This window comes from Coloeus monedula (genome assembly GCF_965178545.1).
Source record: "Coloeus monedula genome assembly, chromosome: 6".
Classification (NCBI taxonomy): Eukaryota; Metazoa; Chordata; class Aves; order Passeriformes; family Corvidae; genus Coloeus; species Coloeus monedula.
Genome location: NC_138786.1, coordinates 47,099,736 through 47,126,471, shown reverse-complemented (window position 1 = coordinate 47,126,471; position 26,736 = coordinate 47,099,736). Strand labels below are relative to the sequence as shown.

The 26,736-nt window shown below is 39.6% G+C and overlaps 1 protein-coding gene across 1 annotated transcript in view; it reads right to left on the bottom strand.

Annotated features, from left to right (window-relative positions):
* SPATA7 (spermatogenesis associated 7) overlaps nt 1–10,375 on the bottom strand; it is a gene marked incomplete at both ends in the record, with an annotated part of 35,671 nt that extends 25,296 nt beyond the window's left edge. Inside the window, one exon of the mRNA XM_082283470.1 lies at nt 10,186–10,375. Coding sequence (XP_082139596.1) covers nt 10,186–10,375 — 190 coding nt within the window. The remainder of the gene's footprint in view (nt 1–10,185) is intronic.
* Nucleotides 10,376–26,736: the final 16,361 nt, after the last annotated feature.

Genomic DNA, 26,736 nt, shown 5'->3' with positions numbered 1-26,736 from the left:
CCTGTGGCTTCCTGAATTTACAATATTCATGTGTTGGAAGAATGCAAGTCTTTGGGAGGACCCGAATGTTAGAGTATAAAATTCAGTTGATAGAATTTTCTCCTAATGATAAAACCTCCCATGCAAATACCTGCAATCTAAATTACAGCAGACATCTGAGAATCAGAAGTGTTTCAGTCATAGTTGCTGTAATAATCTAAATATTTCACTGTTTTCTGTGCTTCAGAGCTAGGCTATAATTCCAGAGGGAAGCACGTCTGGTATTGTTAGGTAAATGCTTACAATGCCACCTCCAACTCACCCTTATGTGACAGAATTCTAGAAAGGTAAGCATGATCACCTTAAAACAAAGAGAGACATTGCTCTAACTACAACTGATTCTCTTCAAGTAAGCTAAATGACTTTGTCCCGGGTTAAACACCATCAGGGACACTCAGAAAACTGTTGCTTTTACTGTCTTCAGCTGGAGACACAACTGTTCAGCACTGCAGAAGACCAGACTTTGAAATGGTCACTTGCTTTGCATCACCAGCAGATGGCACAGTGGAAATTCTACCGGAAAAACTACTGTCTGCTGGTTCTGTCCTTTACATTTAACTTGTATCCGGCTTGCGGGAAAGGAGAAGGGAGGAAAAAACAAGTATTTCATAGGCAAGAAAAACTGTCAGAAAGCACCAGGAGGGACAACTTAAAAATATTTCTTTGCCCTCTATTTTGACTATGGACATGTAGACAGCACAGAAATCACTCCAAATCCACACAGAAAACCCCAACTGACAAAAGTTCCAAAGGCACTACAAACACAACACCATTTGTCAAGATGCCACAGCTTTTGATCAGGCACTTTTGTTCCCTGCACTGTGTTCCCAAATCCCAGCTTCTCCTGCATGTTCTAACTTCTGTGCCAGCAAGGAAAATTTTCAAGTCCCCAGTCCAGAGGGATTTGCAACCCCACCCCTACTAAATGCAAGATAACACATACGAACATGTTGTAATAGAACAGACTCATCAGATTTTAGGATACCCTTGAAATGCCAGGGTTACAGCCCCACTAGTACCTGGGCTCCTTGAAAACTTTCACATCATTAACAAATAACATTTTCTTGCTGTTTAGAATATTTCCTTGTGGGTAAAAGTTTATGCTGAACAGATTTTTTAGTATCTGGTTGGATTCTAAGTGTGCTCTAGCCTGGCAAACTACATTTTCTTACAGCTTCAATTAAATGCTAGTCTTGTGATGAAGAGATAAAGCAGAACTTGTGATGAAAGCTTTTCCTATGGTCTTCCTGTGGTATCCCATGGTGCTTGCTCCTACACTCTCAATCTCAGGCTAAAAAAATGTGACTCAAATGTCTCTGTAACGTGTTCATCACTGAGTGTATTTGAGGCTCTCTCTTTGAACCAGCTGTTTCCACAAAACACGTAGAAAATTTGTCAAAGAAACCAATTTGGCTAAAATAATGCTTAGCACTATTGAAACAGAGATGGCAACAAATAATAACCGATTACAGGTTGTTTCACATACATGTTCCTTCAAATATACCTCTTCTACACTGAGGTCAACTTAAAATACCCTCCCCATACCTTCAGTCTCAAACTGCTCTATAAAATGCCAAATATTTATAATGAAGAAGCATGTCGCTAATGTCAGAGAAGAAACTGGAAGATTTGATATGTGCAGGCTACTTCTACCCTACTGAAGTAAGGTAGAAAGTGTTAATGGTCAAATGTTTCACAACTATAATTTCAGGTTGTCTTTTGACTTGAATGGGTATTTATTTGGATTCAGGCTGTGTTTTCAAAGTTATTTGCACAACAGCACAAACAAACTGAAGGCTTAGATATGTGAAGAGAATTTTAAAGGAGAAGGTGGGATTGTCAGTAATTTACATCTAATCGAATATAAACCAAACAATGGGGGGATAACTAAAAAAAAATCTTTGATATATGATACATGTAACTATCTGATCTAAATATAAATTTCCTTATAGATGTAAGCGGACTGTCCATACTGAATATAAAATCAAGATTCTCACACTAAGTGTTCTCCTAAAGTACAGAGAGCAAAAAAATCAAAACTTCTAAAAATTTATTTGATCTTTAGTTCCTTCTGTGACATTAAGCAACAATGAAGACAAAAAATAAAAAAAGCTTTCTCTAAAATTTTTTCCAGCTGGTATCTAACATCAGTAATAACTACATTATTCCAAAGAGAATTTAAAGATATTTTGTTTAAATTATATTTTTAATTTAAAATACATCCTATCTTAATTTCTAATTTAACAGTATTAAAATAATAAGAAATTGGTGGCTTACTTTTTTCCTGGTTGTTAGTGGATAGGCAGAATTTATGGAAATTATTTTTCTACAAAGCCATTTCAGATTTGGAACATGAATATGTACCAATCTTTCATTACCATGCTCTCCCAGAAAAGATTTTAAACACAAGTATTAGACTTACTGTTTTTATAACAAGCATGTACTTCAGTCATAGCAAAGAAAAATTAAATAAATAAATACATCTATCATGCTACCCTTATCCACCAAGACTTGCTACTTAAAAGATAATCCATAAAAAATACAGAGACCTTAGGCGGGATATTGGATACAGGCATCTAAATCTAGCACTACAAGACATAAAAGCTTCACTTAACTGTGCAGAGACATGTGAACACTGTAATTTCCAAAGGGCAGCTCCCAGACCTTAGCCTGGGTTCAAACAACCCTCAGCCCCAGATGGATTTAGACCTCAGGTCTCCCCAGCTGTTCCAGAGGAATATGCTCATCATTCTGCCAAGACATTAACCCTTTTGTGCAGTGGCTCCAGGACTCTTGCATTCCCAGCTCTATAGTGACCTCCTCTCAGCTGGCAATGCAGAAAGCACCTCTGTCTCTAACAGACTAGAACTACACCATTTGCATGGGATTTGATCCCTCTGAGCCTGATAAGGACCTAAGCTGACAAATCCTTTGCAAACACTCTAGCCAATACAGTGATTTATAAAGGCTTGGTATTCTTGCTTCTTTCACTGCCAACCCATCTTCTTTTTTCCTTCCCTAATATCTCAATGCTCTAAACCAGAAATAGTTAAAGGAACATCTTTGTCCAAGCGGATAATTCAGGCAACAACATGCAGAAGGTTTGTGCTGTGAATTTCATACAAGTCAAGGATGTCTACCACTACTACCCTTATTCTACCAACCAGTTTTATGATCTTTTCAGTGGGCTTCCTCCAATGAATTCACTCTTCTAACTCTACACAACTAACAGTACACTACAGCACTAATGCTGTACACATGCTGAGGAAAGAACAAAAGCAGTTTAAATAATCTCTGTGAAATCCCAAATGACTTTGAGCAGTGATGGAAGCTCCTTTAAGGATCTAATCTAATATGTCTGACAAGACCATACTTAAAGGAATTACATTATGACCCTAAATACATGTTCCTCTCCTTTTGGTACTATGAGAATTTTTAAATGAGAGTATCCATTAATTCTTTATGCTACAAAAAATTGTTGTATATATGAATATAACACAGAAATATACAGAGTAAAGACTGATATCTCAGAGTACATTAAAAGATTAACCTGGTTAAGAAAGTCCATATTGGATTTAAACTTAATTTATTTAAATAAGAAACTAATTTTTCTACTTTTAACTATTTTCCCTTCATATTAGCATGATACACTTAATAAAAACAAAAAAAAATTCTTCTATTAGTAATACTACTAACAAAGTCTGCTTTCCTAGTCCTGTAGCTTACATCTTTGTACCATCCCCCTAAACTCCTTTCAGTGTCCCCAGTTTGCTGCCTTTTCCTTACCTGTGGTCATTCCTCCCCTCAAACACCCCCTACTTGCTCAGCTGTGGCTGACGAGGTGCTATAGAACTACAGTTGATCATCTACTTTAAGCTTCTTTGGTCGCTTATCCTTGGCTGCCTAGTTCTTAACCTCTACTTATGTATCTGGGAATGAACACAGAACACAATGAGTTTCTTTAAAAAATGTGTATTAATTTGTTGGGTTTTCTCCTACCCAGCCACTAGGTAATACTAATGCTCCTAGTTGTTACTCACAGGTAGGTGAAGTTGGCAAATAGATGCAGAATCAGATAGAAGAAAAGGCCAGCAGAGAGCAGACTCCTTCTTGAGGAGAACAGGTTAAAACACTGCAAGTGTCCACTACTTTTCTCCAGCATCTATGCAATCACGAGACACCTTCAAACATGGCTTTAGATTTAGCCACTTACTGAATGCAGACAGCATTCCATTTTATTTGAAAGTTACAGTGAGGCAAAACGAGCATGTCACTAACACACCTGTATTTTCCTTCCTGTTCATGAAAGTGAAACAGAAGCCTCTTGGACCCCTTTCTGGTTTCACTGATAACAGAACTCCTATCAATTCTGCAAGTATAAAGTCTTACATGTGAAGCCAGCTTTAAAAGAATCACAGTTGATTTGTTAATAAACAGCAGAATCCACCAGCAGAAAGAATAGTCATTATTATATTTTCTGAAGCAAACCTCAATGAATAGAGCCAAGACATCACACTACCTTAATTTTGAAATAAAGTCCCAAATGTTCCATCCGAATTTTGCATGGGATCATTTGTGTCAGAGGCAAAATATGATGACAAGGATACACCCCCTGACATGCACTACACATAACTTTCTAAGCCATTAATTAGATGGGTGCTATTTATACACTTACTATGCTGGATTATACAAAAGCTCTTCTTTACACATACTCTCAATGCCTAAGAGTTAGGTCTCTCAGACATTTAGAATTAATAATCTTACAGTATTCGGTATAAATTAAAACCATGCAACCAAAATTGTATTTCAGTTTCAAGAGTCAAACCCTCCTCTGAAAAATTTAAGAAATCTAATGAAATAGAACAGTAGCCTTGAGTCATATTTGATGAAATCATTCTTTAAAAATATTTGTTAAAATTTTTCTAGCTACAAGCTTCAGCAAGGGAAGTTTTGGATGCAAGCTATTGCTCTATTCATACTCCAAAAGCAGAAACAAACAGCTGTGTGTATCAGTAGCACATTTTGTGATATGAACTGCAGGCAGAAGCAAATGAATTTACATCAGTTTGCTACAACTACCTGAAAGGAGGCTGTGATTAGGTGGGTGTTAGACTCTTCTCTCAGGTAACAAGTGACAGGATGAGAGGAAATAGCCTTGTAGTGGTTTGGTCCAAAATACTCATTACTGTTTACCTTCTGTGAGATAAGAATTAGGAGAAACGCAAAGCAGGCACCAAACTTGAAAGAATATAAAGAAGTTTATTAACAGACCTAAAAGAAGAAAAAAAAATACCACACCTTCAGAACTCTTCTCCTCCCCCCACCTTTCTCCCTTCTCCCAGTGACAATGTAAAAAGACAACCCTTGAGATGTTCAGTCTGTTTATCACTTCCATAATAACCTTGTTCAGTCCATTTAGGGAGAGGAGTCTCTCTTGCCCCTGCTATGAAAACATTATCACAACGAGACAGCCGCCCGGGTTGGTTCTCTGCTTGCATGTGAGTCCCTTCCCCCGACTTGCAGCTTTTCCCACAGCTGCTTTCAAGGGTCCACTCTTGAAATTACTGGGGTAAAATTTTAAGGTTGAGCCGTTCAGAAACAAAAGTTCTCTTCACCCATCTCTGGGAGCATTTCATCTCTAAGAACAGAGGCCCTTCTTCCCTGGGAGCAAAGGGTCTTCCTCATCTTCAGCTTTAGGACTATCTCTGGGAGCATCTCTAGAACTGAGGTTTTCTCCTTTTCCATTTGGAGCAAAAGTCCTCATCACTTCCATCTCTCCCTGTTCAAACTTCTCATGAAATTACAGCTGCTTCAGCATCTGCCTATCTCAGCGCAGGGGCTTTTGCTCACAAGTTGAACGCTCCACCCCCTGTTGGGGTGGCTCAGCCTGCTCTCAGGCTGAAACCATCAAATGTCAGTCACCAGAAGAGATCACTGAGGTCTAGGTTACCTCCCCCTGGGTGGCTCCCAATCCTAAATTACCTCCCCCTGTTCCAGAAAGTTCTCCCTTTTGTAGTTATTAATTGGTTCCCTGTTATGACTCCTGCCTCCCTGTTTTCCCCATTTATTCTGAAAAATTATATCTTCCCCTCTGCTTGTACCCCACTGGTTGTTTTCCCTTTCCCTGCCTTACTCCACCCCCCCATAAAGGGGGCTAGCCCGCGTCTCCTCGGGGCTTTTGCTGGTCCCTGGTCCTTCCTGCAAATAAACCTGTTGGAACTCACACCAGAAGCCCCTCCCGCCTTCTTTGCCTCCGGGGTAACGCCAGCCTGATCATCGGCTGCCCGACGTGCTTCCTCTGAGGAGGAGCCAGCGCATGCACCCATCCCACGCTGATTCCACTGAGCCGTGCAGCGAGGGCGCTGTGGAGGCCAACGCTGCGTCCCCTCTGCCCGAGGGCACGCCCGGGCTTGTGCTGACAAGCCCCCGGTTGCATTAACCCCCCACGCCTTCACGAAATTACAACGGCTACTCTGATAGATCATAGCTTTACAACAGAATTTTAGCTTTAAGCATCTCCTCTTTCTTCTCCCTCAGGTTTGCAGCTCTTCACAGCACTAAAAGGGTTAATCTCACCCAGGCCTTGCAGCTGGAATGTCACTTATCGCTGTTGGCCACATGATCTCTGCCGGACAGCGGTGCAGCTTCAGCTGAATCTTGGCTGCACTGGAGAGGGGGAGCCGAGCCGCTCCGGCTGCCCACAGCAGGGCTGGGCGGGGGTTCCGTGGGTGGAACAGGGCCCATCGGCTCCAGGATGGCCGTGGCCTGCTGGCCCCCGCAAGGGGCCCGCAGACACCTGTCCCAGCACCAGAAACGAGACAGAGAGGCTCTGCCCTGGGGTTTGTGTATTCTTTAGTGTGGATCACAGAGGTGGTCACAACTTTAAGTGGCTTAGAGAATTGTCCATATTCAAACTGGGCAGCTGATAGGTTCTGTCAGGTCACAGAGGAAGCTGTAAGCACCCCTTGCAAGAACATCACTTCTGGGACTATGCTTGCTAACCCATGACACGCCTCAAGTTTTGCCAGGGGAGGTTTAGATTACATATTTCGAATTTTTTTTCATGGAAAAGGTAGCAAAGCACTGGAACTGATTGTCTGAAGAAGCTGTGGAGTCACCATCCCTGGTAGTATTCAAATAATGTGTAGATACGACACCAGAGGACACGTTTTAATGGTGAACATGGTGGTGGTGCTGGTTGATGGTTGGACTTGAACATAAAGGTATTTTCCAACCTTAAGAACTATATGATCACTGGCTTGGGCAGAGCCTCTAGAATTAGCAGTGGCACCAGCAGTTTCTGATTTTCTAGAAGGGTCTGTGAGGGATGGTGTTCTAGAAGTGACTGTATGCTGCTACTCAGTAATATGTGAACAACAACCAATTTTCATTACACAGATTGGAAACTTCTGTCTTAAAAGTTGCCATGTTGTACCAACTCCGCTGTGGGAATGGTGCTATCACTCAAGGGTGATAGAACACGAGCACACCCTACACAACAAATGCATGTGCTGGCTTCTACTGCTACACGAAACTCTATATTACATCACCCTATGAACATGAAGTCTGAAAGTGTTTCAATATCTACTGTCAAACTGGTCAAGAGATAAAACATATTTATACCTAAGTGTATAGACACACTTTACATAGATTCTTCTACATATACGGAAAAAACTCTCTAGCTAGTATAATCTGCACCTACGAAGATGTCCCCTCCCTCATCCACCTGCTCCTATTTCTACCTGGAAAGACATTATCAAAACTCTAATGCACAGCCAGCCCCACCCAAAATGGAGAGCAAAGAAACCCTGACCCACTGTGCTTCAGAGTTCAGAGAAAGCTGCAGGACATAATCTGGAGCAAAGAGCCTACTAGCGTTAATGGTCTGAACACTGTTTACTGTAACAGGTATTTCTCCTGAAGCATGCAAGAAATCTTCAATAAAATGGGAGCAGTTAGGCATTTAAGTCATTATACAAATTTAATTTATTTGCTGAATGGAGACAGGATTTTAAGCGCATTAAGTGACTAAAACTCACTTAATAGACTATTTGACTAATGGTTAAATTAAGGATAGGTTTTAAGAGATTTACTGAGTGAACATTTTAATTTGGTAAAAAGTTAAGAACAGTGATTAACATTTCTCAATTTCAGTTAAAATTATTACGTTTCAAATAAAACTTCTAAACGCCCTTCCTTCTTTGAAGATATAACTAGATTATTTTTCATCTTTCTTATTGGTCAAAGAAAACTTCAGCTTCTGAAAACAGAACTGGTGCTACCAAACTAGTAATTTAGTAAACTTAATAAGCTGTTTGTTCAAGTGGCAAAAGAACGAATAAAACCCCTGTAGTTCACAAGTCTCTGTGTTAACACCCTTTCAGCTCTAGTCAGATTAATGCAAGGACTAGTACTTAATGCAAGGACTTCCTACAATGCAGGAAAAAATCTATATAAGATGGTGTTGTCTGCAAACATGTTAAGCATTTTAATTTTCTTTTAAAATCCTGGAAGCCTGTGCAAACTGCCTAAACCTAATAGCAGCCTCCATGCAGCAGTAATGATGAGCTCCCCATTGCTGTAAGGTAAAAGTGGCACAAATGTGTGTCACTGATTAACAGTAAGTGCACGATGCTGTTAGGTATTGCTGTTCAGGTACATGTTCCCACTGGCTGTGGGAATTAAACAGCCCAATGCAGAAGACTGGATTTAAACAACAAAACTGGTTTAAAATTACAGTATTCAGATTATTTGAGGTCATACTATAAATCTGTGAGTATATTAACTGACTCCTGAAATTACTACAGTAAATAACTTCGAAACTTATATCTGGAATAAGGGAAAAACATAACGGATTAATTCTTCAACATTTCTAAGGGGGGGTTAAAAAATCTCAGCCTTATTTGAACTTTGACAAGACTACATGCAAATCCTATATACTCCAATATATTTTTTTAAAAAATTGTATTTGCTCACTGTCCTTACTAGAAAAAACAAGCCCTGATAAAAAACAAGTATAAAATTTTGGTTCTTTCTCTATGATGAGGCTAAGTCTGAACAAGAAACTCTGCATGGCATGCAACCAGGACATGGAATAGGGTATCTCACCTCCTCTGTATTAACGTTTTAGATACAACTCTTTTGAGAAACCATAAATATGATGTGCTCTCCCCCTTTCATGAACTGCAAGCAACCCAATGGCTGCTCTGCCAAGTTTGCTCAGGCACACAGATTTCCAGCTCAGCTCAGTGTATTAGTCTCTCTGCCTGTGCTAATCCTTGCTCTCAGTAGAATCCTTCCTGCGTGCCTGAGAACTCACGCACTGGGCTGTTCAGTCACACACTTCTGCCTCCATTGTAACCTCCTATGCAGACAAGCAATGGCTTCCCAATTTAACAGACACACAGTAATTTTTCCCTACTTTTGAACTTTCTTTTTTTGTTAAACATTAGTCAGTCAAACAAAGCTTGCTACAAGCTGAATGAAATTTAGATCCTGCATCCTATTTATTCTCATTTTATGGTCAACAGACGATCAGCATGCTTTCTGATTGTCTGTAAAAATATTTTGACAACCATAAGAATTGTCAGAAAAAGGATGTATTTGTCATAGAACTGCCTTCACACTATGTAAGACAGCATAAAAATTGGGTGCACAAGATACTAGTTTTTGCTCTGAATTTCATATTCCTACGTAATATTAGAATTTATGTTCGAACTATACTTTGATATCAGACATCTTCTGAAGTGGCATCTGTCACTGTCTCCAAAGATTGGAAACGACACCGAGATGCAACACAACAGCATGTTATCTCAAACGGCTCAGACCTTATGCAGCTCTATGTGATCTTGACATTACAGTGCAGCACTGAATAATTCCTACCATTGTTTTACATTATGCATGTAATCCAGTTCATATCTAAAAATATTTTGGATACTTTCCACGAGCCACAGTTGGCTTATGCAAGCATTTTTGCATGTTTATGCCTCTTTTTGTCAGGAAGAACAAATGCCCCGAGGACTGTTCAGAGCAACAGGGCACCAGGCCACGGATGGTTAAATGTGGGTAAGTTATCACTTTATGAGACCTTTAAGACTTTTGAGTCTTTTCTTTTTCAACTACACTTGCATTAAAATCCCACCAAACCGAAACACTTGTATCTACAGCCAAACGCCATGGGATGTTGTACACACAGGGTACAATCCATAATAATCCATGAATAACAGTTCTGGAGAAAACGAAATCTGATTAAGAAAAAAGCTGGCACAGAAATCGGCCTCGCAAACGCGGCGGCCGATGCCGGCAGCTTGAAGCGCTGCTCGCAGCAGCACTCCATGCCACTACAATAAGGAGGCACCGTGCGATGACGGCTCTAGGACAGACAATTCCAGGCCCCGGCTCTCGGAGGATTACAGCCCGTCACGGGCTGTACGCGTCCCCTTTCACAGCCGCGGCACTCGGCCCTTTCCACGGCCGTCCCACCGCCCCGCTCGCTCCCCACGCGGGGCGGCCGGGCCGGCACAGCTCGGGGCGGCCGCGTGCGACAGGAGCGAGGCGCGATCCCCCCGAGCGCCGCAGCCGGAGCCACGGCGGCTCGGGCGGCCCCCTGCCCTGCAGGCTCCCTGCCGGCTCCTCGCCATCACCACACGCCAGCGGGGAAAGAGGAGGCGCCGCCTGCCTCCAGCCCCGGCCGAGACGGGCCGCGCCCCACACTCCCACGGCCGGCAGGGAGGAGGGAGGCCGGAAGGCAGCGCATCCCGCGGGCCGGCAGCCCCCGCCCCGCCGCGGCCAGCGCTCCCCGCTCCTCCCGGAGCCACCACCGAGTCCCCCGCACCTTGGCTCCGCCTGCCGCCGTTCTCCATCTTCAGCCCCATGATCCCGGCCGGGCCCGAAGAGGCGGCGCCGGCCGGCGCCCGGCTTGGCGGCTGCGGCGGTTCGTCCCGCGCTGCGGGGGGGGCGGGGCGCGGGCCGGGCCCGCCGGGCCCCGCCTTGGCCGCCGCGGCGTTGCCATGGCGGCGGGAGCGCGGCGGGAGCGCGGCGGGAGCGCGGAGGCCTCGCCGCGGGCGGTGCCCGCAGCCGCAGCCCGGGCAGGCGGAGGGGCGGGGCCGCATTGCAGCCCGAGAAGGTTTTGTGCCTCTCGGTGAACAGGCCCTCATTATCTAAGCCTTTTTCTTGTAGACTTGACGGGAAACTGAAGAATAATGAATGCCCCGGAGAAACTTACGGCAAAGTGCTCATATTTCAGGGAACGAGGGACAAAGCGAGAGCCTAGAACGTTCCCAGTGCGTTACACTGAAGAAATTAATTCTCAATGTCTTTGAAAATGAACAGCACCTTAGAAATGAACCACAAAATAAAGTTTTGAAAAGCAGCCTTTGATCCCACCACTGGTTAATGTATGCGCGCCGATGTGCTGGATTGAACTTTCTGAAGAAGCCATAGGATTTATTTACATTTTGTCTGACAGGTTGCTATTTTCCTTAATGTGAAATCTTTGAGGGCTTTTGTACTTTTTGTGTGAAGATTTTTCTCACAGACCGGCCAGGGGTACTGCCGTCCCCTCCATAGCCTGACACGTCACAAGTGGTCCCAGATGGAGGGACGTTCCCCTTCAGTATCTAGAAATGAGTATTAATTACAGGCTAAATACAGTATTTTATGTGATTTACTATGCTTCCTTACATGCTAGGAAAATTAATTTGAATGTAGTTCAAAATCATAGCAAAATCAAGGGAATGTTATTTGAAAACAACTTTTCTCCCATATTTCTGCCTCAGTCAATGCTCCCTCTTGGTCACACAAACATACATGCTGGATGAAACCAGTAGTTTATCTACCCCAGTACTTTGTGTAGACTCTACAAATACTTCAAAAAGCTTTTCAGTAGTATTCTGACTGTTGAATGTTGTGATGTCCCTTTTAATTTTAGATATACACGTTAACTACATGAAGCACTCCTTGGATGTGGCCTTAGTTTCTGTGCTTCATGTTGTAGTGATCATTTTGGCAGTCTAAATCTGTTTTCTGTAAAATCATCCTTAAATGTAGTTGTTGTCAAATTTGCCTGGGAGTGGTCAGGGAAGGAATATATGCCTTGGAAACTCATCGGTCCTCCATCCTCTGGTGGTCCTCTGTCCTTTTGACTGCTTTTCATATAAAAGCATCAGTTGCGGTGGCATTTCAACTACGTCAACCATAAGGTCACAAACACCTCATCTTCTTGTCAAAGCAAAGTAATTTGATAGCATTTTGTCATTTTCTCTTATGTCTCTTGGATCTGAGGTCAATGTCTTGGAAAGTATCTGCCCAGAAAAATCTACAAAACCAAGAAACCACAATCCCAGTATTTGGGTGTGGTGGGTATTTTTTCTTGTGTGTGTTTGTTTGTTTGTTTTAAATTTTGTTTTGTCTTATTTGGGTTTGATTTGTTTTGTTTATTTGTTTTTGTTGTTTTTTCTCTGAAGCAGATTGTGTGTGAAATTAGAGATTTGGGGAAAGGGCTTTAGGAAATTAGTTACCATCATTCTTGTGTTTCAGGGTCTCTGGTTTATACTTTGATACAATTCAGGTCGTTAAATCTGTAGATTTTAGAGGCAGAGATAGTCTTTAAACAGTTTCCATTTCAGATACCTGAAGATACTGGAGAGAATGAAAATAAGTGTGCAAGATTCTCACCTCTACATGGTTGGCTGTAATACTCTCTCCTACAGAGATCATGTCACAGAAAACACTTGTCTCTGTTTGCTTTTTCCTTTAAAAAAAAAAGCTCTTATAGTCACATTTGTATACTTTTTCAAGACTTTTTTTTGTTTGTTTCTTTATCTGAATTCTGAATATCAGGTTCTCAAATTCTCAGTTTGTAGTACTCAACATACAGTGTTAGGCTGTTCCGTACAAACCCATAGGACAGATTTCTCACAGTCTCTTCTTTATTGTTCCTATACTTTTTTCCACTATGTAGATAATTAAAACACACAAATGTAAGCATTTTTAGAAATATTCCCCTGGTTTCTAGGCAACGCTGAGGGAATGTAGAGATTTCCACTTGTTCCTTCTCAGTCATCAGTCACATCATTGTAGAGGTGTCCTGTCTCTGAAATTTTTGACCACAAGTGGCAACACATACCAAAGCTTTGTGTATTTCTAATTGGTCTCACTCACGGGCCTTAGACCTTTGGTGGCCTTTGGCCCCATTTGGTCTGTGAGAGTATATATATTCTGAGTGGAATTAAAAAGTAACCCAGATGTATAATGGTGCTCACATTAAGTCCCACAACATGCACTAAACTAAACTAAAAAAAAGGCCTTAACAAAAATTGAATCACTCCTGGACTTTGATCCACTCATACAAATGCAGAAATAAGTTACACAGATCACTGCAGAGATCTTACCATTGTTGAAGAAGCAGTAACGTCAAAACCTTTAACATTTGTCCTTTCCCAATTTGAAAAGAGGAAACACGGCAATCACTGTTGCTGTCTACCTTTTTCAGCAGGCATTTCCCCCTTTTCCTTAGAATGCCTTACAACAGAATATGGTTTTAAAATGCACCTTCACCGGGAGGGAAGGAAAGCAGCAGGAATATGAGAATCACATTTGCAAGTGTAGGTGGGCATCTGTCCTCACCCTGGCATGGACTGAGGGAATAATTGCCTTCTTGTCTACTATCTCTGTCCTCTGTATCCTCCAATGTAGATACCTAACTGCTGTGAAAATGTACATTTCATAGTATTCAGCAACAAACCAACACAGAGAAAAATATTTCCAAAAGAAAAGGAAATACCCCATAAGATGTCCACTTTCTTTTGCATGGTTAGCCCAGACAGGAGAAGTTTGCTTTCCTCTGAAAAAGACTGTGTGTCTGGCAGGACCTCAAATGTTACCTGCTCACTTGGGACAGAGATCTGTTCATAATGCCAGGACTTTGCTTTTGTAAGATTTTGCTTTCTTGGAAAAAATAGTTTGTGTGTACCCTGAAAAATTAAAATCTGCAGTCCTTTGGAAAGTCTTCGCCTCTTTCTTCTTTCATGCTTCTTTTCCTTACAGCAGTCAAATGAGCATATGTATGCAGGCAGGAAACAGCCCAACAACCAGATCTGCACACCCTATTCACAGAGTATTCTAGAAAAGTCTTAAATTCATCACAATATGTACTCGATCATGGAAATAAATCTCCTGGGTTTACCTTAGTATTTATTTGGCATAAGTTCCCTATCTCAGTGCAGATTGTCACCTGCCTGTGGCTTGGTGTGACAGTGTTCCAAATCCCTTGTTGCAGCTTGCGGAGGGTTGTCACTGAGTTGCAGCAATTCCCACCTGGTGCATTCAGACCAGCAACCTTGCAGTCTGTTCCCCTACAACTATTGGGAAATAAAAACATTTACCTGAAAGATTAGAGGACACGGCATCTTCTAAATGCATTTAAACAGGCTGACTGATCAGTTTTCTTTTGCTACTTAGGAAATTCTTTTGTTGAACCAATGGAAGTAGCTCTCAGACAGCTGGCGTGAGGGGAAGAAAAAGACTTAATAGCTGCTAAAATATGTTGTTTGCTTGTTTTCATTTGTTTTGGTTTTTTTTAAAGGATTACTTTTCCAGGAGGGATGGTAGGTTCTTTTCTGCCTTATTTGCTGCATGTTCTTTGGTCGTATGGTTCTTCAAGTTATTTAAAGTCATGTACAGTCTTGAAATATCATTGCAGCTTTCTAAATGATGGAGAGTTATGTGTTTTGGCAGGGTTGCAGACTCCTTCTCTTTCTTCATCACAATGCATTTAGTTGTTTTGTTATTGTCTGTATGGCAGAAGTAGTCATAGATTTTTGTAAAGCTAGGGCTCCAGTGGGAAAGATGATACAGAAAAATTTCAGAGGAGATGATCCATATCTTAAACACTGTAGTTTTTAATACCTTGTAATTTAGAATGCAATAAGGGAGCTAGCCTAAAATAAAAGGGAATGTGATAAGGAAGATGAGGGCAAACATAGGAATATATAAGAATATAAAGTTTCTGTGAACACAATATTAAACTTCCATAAAATGTATCAGTTTAGAAGAAAAAGTCTCCCTTGCAGCATATATAGAATAACTACTACAAAAACCCCTTCAGAAAGCTGCTGTGCAGATGTACGCTATATAACTAATCATTCTCTTTAGATCTATACAGAGTTTTATAATGCGTCTATCCTGTGATACAAGATTATTTTTAGATGTGTCAAGTAAGAAACCTGTGTAAATTGTATGAGATGTTATTCTCAGATGTAATGCAATATCTAGTAGCTGGGGTGACTCAATATTTGCTTATATTTCTCCTTATAGCGTGTCATTTTCTGTTTATCTACTGTTCCCATGAAAGTTTGCAGACAGAAGGCTTGTAGGTGAAAAGCTGTCCTTTAGTAGGGCTGACTGCTGAGGGCTGTTCTTTTCTCATTACTTTAATAGAACTATTAGGTATTAAAGAATAGACTGGAATAACTAATGAAATAGGAATTTTAAAGGGAAAAAATCCCATGTAAATGTCATAACTCTGTTGTCTAGACCATAAGAAATTATTTATTTTCTAACTGATTTACCTGCTGTGATATATGGAAATGCTTGCTCATGTTAATTAAAGAGAAACAGGATGATTTTTTTTTATATTTCAGTGAAGATCAGAAACTTATGACTCAGATTAGACATATATAAATTATACAACTGCAGTAAATTCAGTGAAGCTATTCCTGCTTAGGCTGGATGGATCACCTATGTCTACCCAGCCCATGTCAGGCAGACAAAGAATGTCAGTGTGGCATTTGGTGTGGCCCGTCCACTTCCTACACAGCTACTACAGCATGCTCAGGCTTGCCTGGCAGTGTGCATGCTTGAACAAATGGGATCCTCCATGCTAAAGAGAGTTCTTTCAGCTTTGTCAAGGTCAAGAAGAGAAATTCTCAAGGGTATCTATAGAATTGCCAACAAAAGAAGGCACAGATATACTATGATTTTCCAAAGCACTTAGACACATTTTCAGTATCTCTGTGAATGTGAAATACAGTTTTACTAGAAATGGGCTTAAATTCCCACTAGGAAGAATTTGGGGGTATTACTTATCCTTTAAAAAGTACAGTAATGTTTATACATTAACTTCATGAAAGCCTGTGTTTAATACAAACTGGAAGATGAAGAAAACAGACTGAGAAAATAGCTGGCATGCCAAGTTTCATAAGTAATAGCAATTTTGGTCACATTAACCACTTCTAAGTATATGTGAAAGAAAGCAATAAGCAAGGAAATGGCCAGAATCAAAATGAAATGTGTGGACTTTAACTATTGCAATGAAATCCTTCAAGAATAGTTTTTCTGTGGAATAATTTCATTAATACATAGAAAAAAGTCTTAGGAAGAATTACCATAAGTACTTTCTGTTATATTCTTTAGGACTTCCTTTCATCTAAAAGTTATGTTCCAAGGAAAACATCTACTACACACTAAACTTGCATGTTTTTACTGACATAATAAGATTTCAGGAATATTCAATGTTCCAATTTAGACAGAACCTGAAATTTACTGGTTTAAAATTTGCTATAAACTCTTTTCTGCCCCCTCTGTCCATTAATATGTTACATGTATCAGAAAAGAAAGCAGCTTCAGTTTGATGGATGTTTCACAGACCCAAGGGCCAGGATGCTCAGCGTCTATTTATAGCTTTGTCAGTGACACTTGTGACCTTGTGTACAGCAATTTAGATGTCTCAGTAGGTTGCAGTCTGAATCACCTTATTTCATAGTTGGTAGTAAAAGTAGAGGCATTTGGATTTTAGTGCATTCGTCTGCATTTTTGAGATGAGTCTTTTCGCACTCTGCTTATCATCAATAGGAGCAGAAATGACATCTATCCTTTGAATAATAAATATCAGAACTGCAGATTACATTATATGGATAAGACCTATACATAGAATAATATTTTTCCCTAAGGTAATGTCACAGAAGCCAGCAGGGCCTGTGATTTTTAATATTAAACATGAATATCTATAATGGAATATAGCAATTCCACACAAGACTAGAAGTTGAATTTACTCTGAGTAAGCAAATCAGTTATACAATGCAGAAAGAAAGAAAAATATGATTAGGATGGGAAGTCTTATGTGTTATAATGGTTTATTTAATGAAAGACAACATCACCATATAAATCTCTTTCATAAGGTGTTTAATCTCTGCTTTAAAAGTTGCATGTATTTCTTCTTGCAGCTCTCCTTAAAAGTTGCTCAAAAATTCAGTTCTTCAGAGGAATGCAAAACCTTTGCACTCATGATCAGTGTATACCCAGTTAATGTTGTGTCTCAGGTGGAATTAGTCTCATGCTCTTCTGTTCACTTTTCTGAAGTTAGGATTTCCCCCAGTTCATGCTTTTCTTCATATATTCTAGTAAGAGCTGTGCTAGAAACTTCTACCTGGTTGATATGAATTTTATTTTCTAAGACTTTTCATGTTCATTTAATATTCCCATGTCTCATTCTCCCTGTGTCATCTGCTTTTCATAATGACAATTCTTCTTTCTCTTCCAAGGTGTGCCTCTGCACTTGGTGCTTCTAATAGCAATTGTGTTCTAATCTGTACCACACAAATCTGCAGTATTAGTAAATACTCTTCAAATTATAATATGCATTGGCAATACGTTTCAGTTTCTGTCATTCTCACATCCCATACATTTGCATAACTAGCTATTTTACAGAATGTACTACGAAAGTATCAAACCTTTTCAATATTGGTTTTCCAGGATCATCACTAATAACTTCAATCCTTGTAGTTTACCTATCAAGAAAATATATTTTTCCTCCCTTTTAGCTAAAAGTGCATCTCAAAACCCTTCAGGTTCTATTTGATTAATAAACCTATTAGGTTTTGTTGCATTTACTGATTACTTCTGCAAGTCCTTTGTTTTTGCTTTCTTTAAAACATATCCTCGAAGGGTGCTGAGGTCAAACCAACAGGCCTGTCCTTACCTGGATAATTTTCCTCCTTTCCAAACTATACTGTATTCACAGTTTTCCAGCTATTTAGTATCACCTTGAGCTTGGTTGCTTGGTTAGGGCAAGTCATGTTCCTCTCCCAAGTTTTCTTTTTTCAGTTATCTCAGAAGTATGGAAGGATTTCTGGAGAATCTTCATTGTGTTATGAAGATTCTTGCTATTTCTGATAGATAGGGACCTTCATCTGTGAAGGGCTAAGACACCTGACAACCATGAGGCAACACACTCTTCAGTAAGTACCCAGTGAACTATACAATAATACCATGGATTAGAAAATATTAGGAGGTTCTTTTCACCTCAGTGGAAATTATGGGAAAAGAATTTCTATTCACTTTACTGGTGGTGTAGTAATTTCATTCTTAATAGTGTGTTCTAATCACATCTCATAAGTATGGGGGTTTAAGAGATAGCAATTTAAGACACAAATTGCTTGACTGATTAAAGCTTAATGCCAGTTTTAAGCAGCCTTAGTTGTTCTTGGTCTTAGTGACATTAGCAATTCTTGAGGTGGCGTAAAATATCTGAAAAGGAAGATGACATAAAACAAAGCACTCATGATCAAAATAAAATGGAAGTGAATACAAGGCTCCTTGTAAGACTTTAGAGTCTATAAAAGAATGTTTAATTTACTGAAAGTAGAGTAAGGCTGCTTTTTTGGGGGTGGTGGGCAGTACCGGTAATTTTCATTTGAAGATTTCACTAGCCATTTCTTTTGCATTCCAGAAGATTTTGAGGAATACATTACTGGTAACTAACTCATGTTTGCTGTGTTATGACTGCTGCAGTGTTACTGATTTGAAAACTCATTTCTCATATGATAAAATGTATAGCTATATTGGTTTACTGTTTTTAGTTCCCATGGCAGCCTCTCCAGCTCTAAAGATGGTATCAGCTGTCAGACTGATATGTATCCAATGGTTGCAACAGCTGGATTTCCTCCTACCACTATGTGTTTGTTTTAATGACATCATCCCTAAAGCCAAAACTGAAATATTACTCATTTTGGAAAACTTCATGACAAACAGCTACAGTCTTAGAGAATATTCATGCACAAAGAACCTAGTCCCTGTATCTCAAAATCTGTTGGTTTGTGTTCATTGCATAAACAAAGAAAAACTTGTTTAAATATACATCCCAAGCCAGTGAAGCAGAACCAGGTTCTATGTGCCATGAATATGCCACAACTCTGAAGGAGAAAAAATATGTTTAAAAGACAAATACTAAATATCACTTCATTTGTTTCAGAGCTTGTCACAGCTTAAGTGATTACTGCTTTCAGTGTTTCTGAGAATTTCCTAGAAGAAATGGGCAAACAATCGGTCCCCAGCATTTCTGCAGTTTACCTTGAGTGAATGTCTTTACCCAATTATGAGAGAAGCAAAAAGCATTATGATGTTTAAAAACACTGAGCATAATGCAAAAAAAAGATTGCTTTCTAATTAGATAAAGTTGAAATAGGTCTTCAGTGAACATACCTGTATTTAATTCAGTTTTGACCACTGCTTCTCAAGACAGTGGATTGAAGACCAAAAAGACAAAGAGCATTATGGGAGTCAGAAAAAGGATGCTGATGTATGACGTTAAATTGATGTATAAATTTCTGTGATTACACAAAATGAAAAATTGAAGAGCCTTTATGATTTACTTTTTTTGGACTGTTAAAAAATCAAGAATGAGATATTTATTATAATTAAAAGATGATGCTATACTGCCAGAAAGTAATATGAAATTGCCAGCATGTTTAACTTATAGAGGTTTGTGGTAATTGAGGGAGAGGGTGGTTTTATGCAAAGATTTGGTATTGAATAAATGGCTGGAATAACAGGTATACTATTTTCAAGCAAAATGATAATTACAGTTATGTGTATGCTTGTTTCTTATACTATTTCTTTAACAACAATATTTTTCAGTATACCAGTCTGGGTTCTTAGATCATAAAATTACCCATTTTTTTCTGATTAAGTGGTTGGGTTTTGAAAAATCTCTTTTTCTCTTTGCACTCTATTCAGAATTCTCATGAAATTAGATGAGGTGCTAGACCATTCTATGTAGCAATTAACTCATCTCTAGATGGCTATAATAATATTTATTCTAAAGGATTTTCATTATTCACTTTAGCTAGTGAACTGTTTTCAGATACTCAGCTGGAAGATGCTAAAGAAAATAGAATTAGCTGCATTATTTTTCTCATTGAAATATCATGTATAGGCACTGGCAAAGGCAAATCATCGATCTATCTAGCAAGGACCTGTAATAGCAAACTTCCATGCCTCTTTATATATTTAGCTGCATCTAATGTTAGTTGAGTCCAATTTATGCAAACAGTTTTATAACCACGGCTGCTCTGAGTTCCAACTCGGCATTCAGAAAACTTGTGCCATAAATAAACACCTGTGCTCTACTTCTGAACTCATTGGCAATGGAGTCCACCATTATAACTTTGTGCAGATAGAGAATTATGATGGTGGCAGAGCCTTCATTCATTTCATCATCTTTCTTTACTCAAAATGCTGGCCAATAGAGTTCTCTGCTAAATTCTTCCCTTCTTTAATTCCACTAGCATGGTTACAGTACTGATGGATTAGGTGATGTGTGCTTAAGAGATCTGCAAGATATTTAGGTGCCTACCTACCTAACTCTGAGTCAATTGTCATTGACTCAGAGTTGCTTGCCTAAGTACCTTTGGGAACTTGTGAAACTATTTCTTTGAGACAATGAAAAAAGAAGAAGGAAAAAAATATCCAGAGTGCTTTCAGACTCCTTATCTGAGTTGTACATGCCTTTTGTAATAAAAGCAGTTTAGATCCAACTGTTCAATAATGTTAAGTCTCTGGGATCTAGATATTGCCTACATCACATTATTTTATATAGTAAGAAGGCAGATTAGAGTTACTAAGTGGGATCTTTATAGACAAATACAATGTAAAGATGTAAAAATACATAGTGGTTTATATTGTTCCTTTTAAACAGAAGATCACAAGGCTTTTCTATGCATTACATACAGAAGTAACTGCAGCTGTTTTAGAGCTGTAGGGATGCATTCCTGAATTACTCCATAAGAGTCTTAAAGGAAGTGTTCATTCAAAATGTAAATGTATAAAGGAGGCTGCCTGCAGACAACCTGCAACTGTTAGCTTAGGAAGCTAATGTACGCTACATTTTTCCATTCTTCAACATGAAGATATGTTATCTTCAAAGATATATTATAGTTCCCAAATCACATAAACTCTTTTCTGCCTTTATATTACCAGAATACAAATGGTCCAGAACCTTATTATAATTATATACAGTGACATATTTCTTTTGATGGGTAGCTGAATGAAATGCATGTCACCTGTTGGTCTGTAGGCTATAGCAGATCTGCTAGCTGTGAGAAGTCACTGCCTATGAGTTGATTCACAGTGAGCTTCTCACTTTGCTGAGAATATGCCATGTGTGAATAACACTGCATTCTCTTGCCATGTTGCATCTAAACTGTTGTAATTCCACTACATCATCTCCCACAAAATACTATGAAACAGTTAATGAAATGGAGAATGGTAGTTGTTTTAGAAGGTGACATTATGCATTAGGATGAATCTAATCTTTTCAGTGCTCTATTTTTACCAAATCCACTATATTCCCCTCATGGGTTTGTATTGGGGGTTTTTTGTTTGGTTGGTTGGTTTTGGGGTTTTTTTTGTGACTCTAGATGCATGTGTATGTACAATTTGTATAGAAACTCAAACTGGGATGCACCTACTGTTAGGCTACACATCTTCAGAAACGTAGCAATAGCTTTTTCCTTGTGAGTATATTAAGACATTCAGTCATGATCTGTTTTCATGATTGTTATACTGCCTGACACACTGTTCCTACTATTAATATTAATGATTTCTTACACTCAGAACACAGCCCTCACTCTTCCTACAACAGAATAATAATTTCTTGATTTTGATTTTGCTTGAAATATCATCCTGTTTCAAAGTAATTTTCCCTTGAGAGTTCCTGCACTGAAGGTGGCAATGGTGTGCAGATACAGGGACACAGGCAATTCCCAGTGTTAACCTTCCAAAAAATGGCTAAACTACTGATTGCAGAAGTTCTACATCTGGCTGAAAAAATGCATGTCCTGGACTATAAGGTTGAGGGAAAACATGGGACAGTGCTGGGAATGAAACTCAATAGAAAGCCTCATCTCATTCCTTATTCCACAGCTCCAATCTCAGTTCCATTGCTTTCACATTTTGGGAACTGCTTCTTACTACTCGAGCTGTGTGAGAAGTATGTTACTGAATTTAGAAAGTAGTAAAGCTCTTCTGAGTACTGTAAAAGTGATGATGATTAATACAAGAGTTGTATTCAGCCCTTCAAATGCTCAGTATAGCTTCTTCCTTCCCTTGCTGTTCAGAGTAGAAAAGAAATAGGTACGACTGAAAGCTATAGGAGGACTGGTCACAGTGAATGGTGTTTGTGCAGACTGTTCCTCCCTACTTTAACTGTTCTATAGCTGCATTAATCCCCACATTTAATAGGCTGCTGATATGATATATTGCATTGCAAAACACTGAAAAGAACAGCTGCTGTTAGTGGAATACTTGATTCTAAGAAATGTGGAAATTTTCAGTCAAAATGGGTGGTAAGACAATGCTTCTGAGACCAGCATTAATGTCTTTGATGTGTATGGCCCCTGACCCTGCCCCACTGGCTGATAAGGCTGCTGTCATGTCTGTGGGAGGAAAGGTCAGAGCCCAGCCAAAGCATTCTTCCCTGTATATTAGTTCTACTGGTCCTGCTGAGTAACAAGAAAATATGCAGGCCAGGCATCAACACGGAAAATAATCGGAACTCTTGCCCAAGATCTTTGTGTCTTAAAAGTGCAAAACTTTGTAGGTTTATTTCTTATATCTGGAGGCTTTAAACAAAGGAACATTAGAGCAACAACCATTTACATAAAACTATGGCGGGGGGGGGGGGGGGGGGGGAGGGCGTTGCCCTGTTTTCCTTTCCTTTCTACTCAAGCAGTGCAATTTTATACTATTCCTTAAATGACCCTTGCATGTGCAGGTGTGGTTTAATATATTTCTTCCACTTCTTTATCCCTTCCACTCATTTGTCCCTCATTCTGTCTTCAAGCTAGGGAGTCTGTCCCACCCATCTATCCTTACCCTTCTCATGTCAAAGCCATCTATTTTTCAACCTTTCATTTGTATTTCAAGTATTGGGGTTTTCCTGTTCCCTTCTGACCTCATCACTAACATGGTTCTCCATACTTCTGTCACGATGCTCCTGATATTGACCGCCCCTCATCCGCTGCCTCTCATTTTCCCTTTCTGGATATTTTGTGTGCTACTCTTCCTCCGTGCCTGCTGCTACGTTCTTTCACAAAGTCTGCATTGCCACTGCACTGGCACTGCATAACCTTGGCAGGCCGGACTCTCACACGGGCCATGGACGCTCATGCCCAGCGGGGCTCGCAGCCCTGTTCCCCTCCCCAGCCAGCGCCGGGCGCTCCCAGCCCCGGTCCCTGGCACCGGTGGGGAACAGTCGGCCAGAGGGTGTTCCTGTCCAGGGTCCTGAAAGCTGTTAGCAGGCTGGGCTGGCTCCTGCCTCCACCCTTCCTTTCGTGGCTCTGCTACTGGCGTGAATGGCAAACAAACGTAGGTATCTCCGAAAGCTAACTCCCAAATTTCCTGTTTAATATGGAGGAAAGTTATCAACTGGCTAAGGTAGAGTTTCATGTACCTATCAAGTAAGAAATCTTAGAAAAATGACATGAGGGAAGAGAATAGTAATAAAATGACTTTGGTGGCTCGTTTTCATTAATCAGGCTTACTATTTTTGTCAGATATCAGCCTTTGATCTTATGAGGATTCTTCAGGGACATCATGGAAAAACTGAGAGCCAGATTGTAATTCTCTCATGAGTATGATTCAGGAGTAATTGAACTGAAGTCAAATTAAACTAATGTGAAACAGATGTAAGTGGGTTCAGACAGACTCAGTACTCTGCAGCTTTAGTTAATATTTTCTTACATGGCAAAAAAAAAAAAATCTACAATATACTAATACACTAATGATGTACGTGTACTTTTTCAGATAGAACAAAAAAGTGAGGGAACTATTACATTATTGTCCCTGCTGGCCATACAAAGAGACTGATATCAAAGGTGTCTGAAAACTGGAGTCTGGGTAATGAGGAATGGGTACCAGAAAAGAGCCAAGGATGGTGAAGGTGATTACAAACTATGAACCAGGTACCCCCTCTCCTCTTCTGGCACTTAGATGATTGATGTGTTAGGATGTGAGAGGAAGGATCATAGTGTATTCCGTTTAGTGTCACTGGCCAAAGGAACTGCAGACAGGCTGTAGTGCCATCCCAGAAAAGGTTATTACTGATGTGTAGTTGCCTCAGACAAATTCACTGTTTTCACTGAAACCATTTCTGCCAATCAGTAAATTTTCTGTTCTGTGGATTAATCCATGAAATAATGAAAACATGGCACTGCATGCTATAATTTGAAAAGTGATAAGAAACTCCATGCATAGGAGACAATAAAAATAACAGGTTGCTTTTCCTTGCACAATCCTGATTCTTAGTTAACTCTGATTGCTAACGACACTAAATCTCCTGAAAACTGTTTGAACAAGAAGTTTTCAGATTATCCTAAAGAGAAGGCCTTAAATGTTCTCCTAGACAGAAAGCTTCCTAGAGAATAAAGAAATTATAAAAGGATTCTGTGCTGTCACCTAATAGTGAATTAATTAATACTATGCAGAATTAATACTGCTTAATTAATACTACTGCAGAATGGGTCAACAGAATATAAAGAACATGATGCAATTCACTTGGGTTGGTCTCTTGGTTTCAGTGTAAATAACAGCACTCCTGTGGCAATTTAAGTAGGTATAAGAAGTATTTATTAATCTGTTTTTCTATAGCTTTCTTTGAATTACACCAAATTCACTTCCAAATCACTCATGCCATATTACTAATGAACAGTAAAAGGGAACTTAGCATTTTATTCTTTTCTCAATGAGATGGCTTGTAATAGAAGTCCTCTTTTCTATTGTGTTGTGACTGTCACAGGCCCTGTCCTGTAAGGCACTGATTCTCAACTAACTTCAGCTCTGAGGACATTGAGTCTGAACGATAAACCCTAAATGAGAAGGAAGAATTTAGGAGGACCAGTCAAATCTTGAAAATTCTCATCCAGGTACTAAAATAGAATGATTATGCTACATTTAGTTTTTTTTTTTTTTCTTGGTGATCTTTCATTTAAACATTAAACATTACTGAATCCACTTAGGTTATAAAAGTTGACAGAGTAACAGCTTGAAACACTATAGCTTCAAGGCACCAGTTCTCCCTGTCATAAGAATATGACATCACTGAGGGGTGAAAGGCCTTTTATTTGCATCAGATAATAGTTGCGTTTCTATGCAGCAGCTGTGCTGTCAGTAAAAGATGCCAAATCTATCTCTGGAGTCACCCCATTGATTTTAAATGAGTTACTTTGGGAATAAATTGGCCCGCTCGATAAAACTACAGGTTTGAGGCATTGAAATAATTGAGCAAGTTTTCCATGATCATAACATGATAAAAAAAGATTGCAGAACAATTACATGATGTCATGCATTTATGTACCTGATAGACCACAATTGATTTGCCACAAGGTTTTTCAGTCATATAGCTAGAGCAAGTATGTAGAGCTTACAGACACTTTTTGGGAATATGGGAACATTAAGGGGATACAAGACACATGAATATGGCATTGTGTCATTTTTATCTATTTAGTGTTACAATAAGTCAAACAAATATGAGACATCTCCATAATGTCATTTCCATGAAAATTCCTCTTCTTTAGACAGTAGCAATCAGGATGTGTTTTTGGTAATGAACTACCTGAAGAATTCACCTCCAGACTATAGACTTCTTGCATGTTTTAGCAGGAATTTAATGCTGTTGGCTTATCAGTGGACTGTTTCAGTTTGATTATCTTACGTGAATTCTCAATGGACAGGTGTCTGTGGCAGAATACACACTTTATCAGTTAACTGCTGATAGTTGTGGCAGAAGGACAGGGTGACACAATTGAATAATATTTGTCTATATGTTAGGTTTTCCCTGGTAATGTACAAGGAAGAGGGCATTAAGCTGGAAACTTTTGAATGCTAAGGAAAAGTTATTTACACGCATATATATAAAATACTTGTGTGTGTATAAATACATGAATAGTTCTTTATTGATACATATTTGATAACTGATCTTGTTGGGGGTTCAGAAAGCTTCTTTGAAGCCTTTTAGGTTACTGTAACCATGATTCAAGTGATTACACTGCACTATTAGCAAAGCCTACCCTCACTTTTGTTCCCATTCAGTTTGCATAAGTAATGTCAACAGAAATCCCAAAGCGTGTTCAGAATGCATCATGGTTTGCTTGCAAAGGAAATACCTTGTTCTCCTGATGTCATCATTGCAATAATCTCAAATTCAAGTCTGACTGAGCAGGCTCATTATCATTCTCACCATGTCCTCCCTTAGAGCAGCTTCTCCCGCCTCCTTCTGTACAGCACAAAACAAGAGCGACAGGGGTGCTTGGATTAGGGGAAGGAGAGACTCCCAGCACCTCCCCCGAGAAAACTTGCTACATTACTTCTATCTAGCTTCTTCAAACTACATGCTGCTTTAGAGGACCTTGCACACCAGCACTA